General features: G+C 36.2%; 1 protein-coding gene across 1 annotated transcript; it reads right to left on the reverse strand.

The window, feature by feature from the left end:
* Positions 1–12: 12 nt before the first annotated feature.
* Positions 13–2,010, reverse strand: LOC126858649 (uncharacterized; the record flags this gene model as incomplete). Its single annotated transcript, XM_050609126.1, has 5 exons — positions 13–117; positions 346–953; positions 1,036–1,222; positions 1,466–1,739; positions 1,835–2,010. Coding segments are annotated over 5 exons (1,350 nt in total), but the record flags the coding sequence as incomplete, so codon positions are not given.
* Positions 2,011–2,211: the final 201 nt, after the last annotated feature.

The raw sequence follows: 2,211 nt of genomic DNA on the forward strand, positions 1-2,211 counted from the left end.
CTATTTTCTCACTTATCTTCTTCGTTTCTGCTGTTATTTTCTCACTAACTGTTTTCGTTGTATCGGCAACTTTATGAGCTTCTTTGGAAATATCTTCTACGATTTTATCTTTTTTATCTTTAACATCAGAAATTGTTTTATCCTTTACATCTTTCGCATCAGCAGCAGTTTTTTCTGCAGTTTCTTGTATTTTGTAACTACAGCATCCTTTTATCTTTTAAATCTTTGAGACCCACGGAAATTTCTTCTCTTAGCATATTCTTTTTCTAATGAAGCTTCTCTTCTCGTTTCATCTAAGAATTCTTAACATCCCTCAGTCGCGTGTTCTGCAGTATGTTTTGCTACCTTTAAATATGCCTGAGAAAAATCCACTTGTTTTTTCCTTCCCTTTCTTTGCTTCTTTCGCTGCTTTATCCTTGATATCCTCTGCACTTTTTGTGACCGCATCAACACCCGCAGTTACATTGTCTTTGACTAATTTTATATCTTCTCCCGCTTCTTTAATCGCTGTATCTTTAGTATCTTTAATATTTTGAACAACATCTACCACAGTTGATTCTACTTTCTCACTTATCTCTTTCGTTTCCGATGTTATTTTGTCACTAGCTGCTTTCGTAGTATCGGCGACTTTCTGAGTATCTTTGGAAATTTGTTCAACAATCTTATCTTTTTTATCTTTAATAACGGAAATCGTTTTATCTTTTGCATCTCTTGTATCGGCCGCAACTTTTTCTGCGGTCTCTTGAACTCCAGAAACAACAGCATCCCTTTTATCTTTTACATCTTTCAAGGATACTGCAATTTTTTCTTTAGCACGCTCTTCTTCCAGTACAGCTTCCTTTTTTGTCTCATCCATAAATTCTTTGACATCGTCAGTTGCATCTTCTACAGCATGTTTGGCGCCTTTAAATATACCGGATAAAAGCCACCAGTTTTGTCTTTGGCTTTCTTCGCTTCTTTGTCATTTTATCCTTAGCTTTGTCTGCAGTCTCTGCAACAACATCAGCGCTTGCTGATAATTTTTCTTTCACTGACGTTGTATCTTCTTTCCAACTCTTTACTACTGTATCTTTAACATCCTGCGTAATATCAGCCGCAGTTGTTTCTATTTTCTCACTTATCTTCTTCGTTTCTGCTGTTATTTTCTCACTAACTGTTTTCGTTGTATCGGCAACTTTATGAGCTTCTTTGGAAATATCTTCTACGATTTTATCTTTTTTATCTTTAACATCAGAAATTGTTTTTATCCTTTACATCTTTCGCATCAGCAGCAGTTCTTTCTGCAGTTTCTTGTATTTTGGTAACTACTAGCATCCTTTTTATCTTTTAAATCTTTGAGACCCACGGAAATTTCTTCTCTTAGCATATTCTTTTTCTAATGAAGCTTCTCTTCTCGTTTCATCTAAGATTCTTTAACATCCCTCAGTCGCGTGTTCTGCGGTATGTTTTGCACCTTTAAATATGCCTGAGAAAAATCCACTTGTTTTTTCCTTCCCTTTCTTTGCTTCTTTCGCTGCTTTATCCTTGATATCCTCTGCACTTTTTGTGACCGCATCAACACCCGCAGTTACTTTGTCTTTGACTAATTTTATATCTTCTCCCGCTTCTTTAATCGCTGTATCTTTAGTATCTTTAATATTTTGAACAACATCTACCACAGTTGATTCTACTTTCTCACTTATCTCTTTCGTTTCCGATGTTATTTTGTCACTAGCTGCTTTCGTAGTATCGGCGACTTTCTGAGTATCTTTGGAAATTTGTTCAACAATCTTATCTTTTTATCTTTAATAACGGAAATCGTTTTATCTTTTGCATCTCTTGTATCGGCTGCAACTTTTTCTGCGGTCTCTTGAACTCCAGAAACAACAGCATCCCTTTTATCTTTTACATCTTTCAAGGATACTGCAATTTTTTCTTTAGCACGCTCTTCGTCCAGTACAGCTTCCTTTTTTGTCTCATCCAGAAATTCTTTGACATCGTCAGTTGCATCTTCTACAGCATGTTTGGCGCCTTTAAATATACCGGATAAAAGCCACCAGTTTTGTCTTTGGCTTTCTTCGCTTCTTTCGTCATTTTATCCTTAGCTTTGTCTGCAGTCTCTGTAACAACATCAGCGCTTGCTGATAATTTTTCTTTCACTGACGTTGCATCTTCTTTCAACTCCTTTACTGCACTGTATCTTTAACATCCTGCGTAATATCAGCCGCAGTT

The sequence above is a fragment of the Cataglyphis hispanica genome, unplaced genomic scaffold (assembly GCF_021464435.1).
Source record: "Cataglyphis hispanica isolate Lineage 1 unplaced genomic scaffold, ULB_Chis1_1.0 scaffold195_size2211, whole genome shotgun sequence".
In the NCBI taxonomy this organism is placed as follows: domain Eukaryota; kingdom Metazoa; phylum Arthropoda; class Insecta; order Hymenoptera; family Formicidae; genus Cataglyphis; species Cataglyphis hispanica.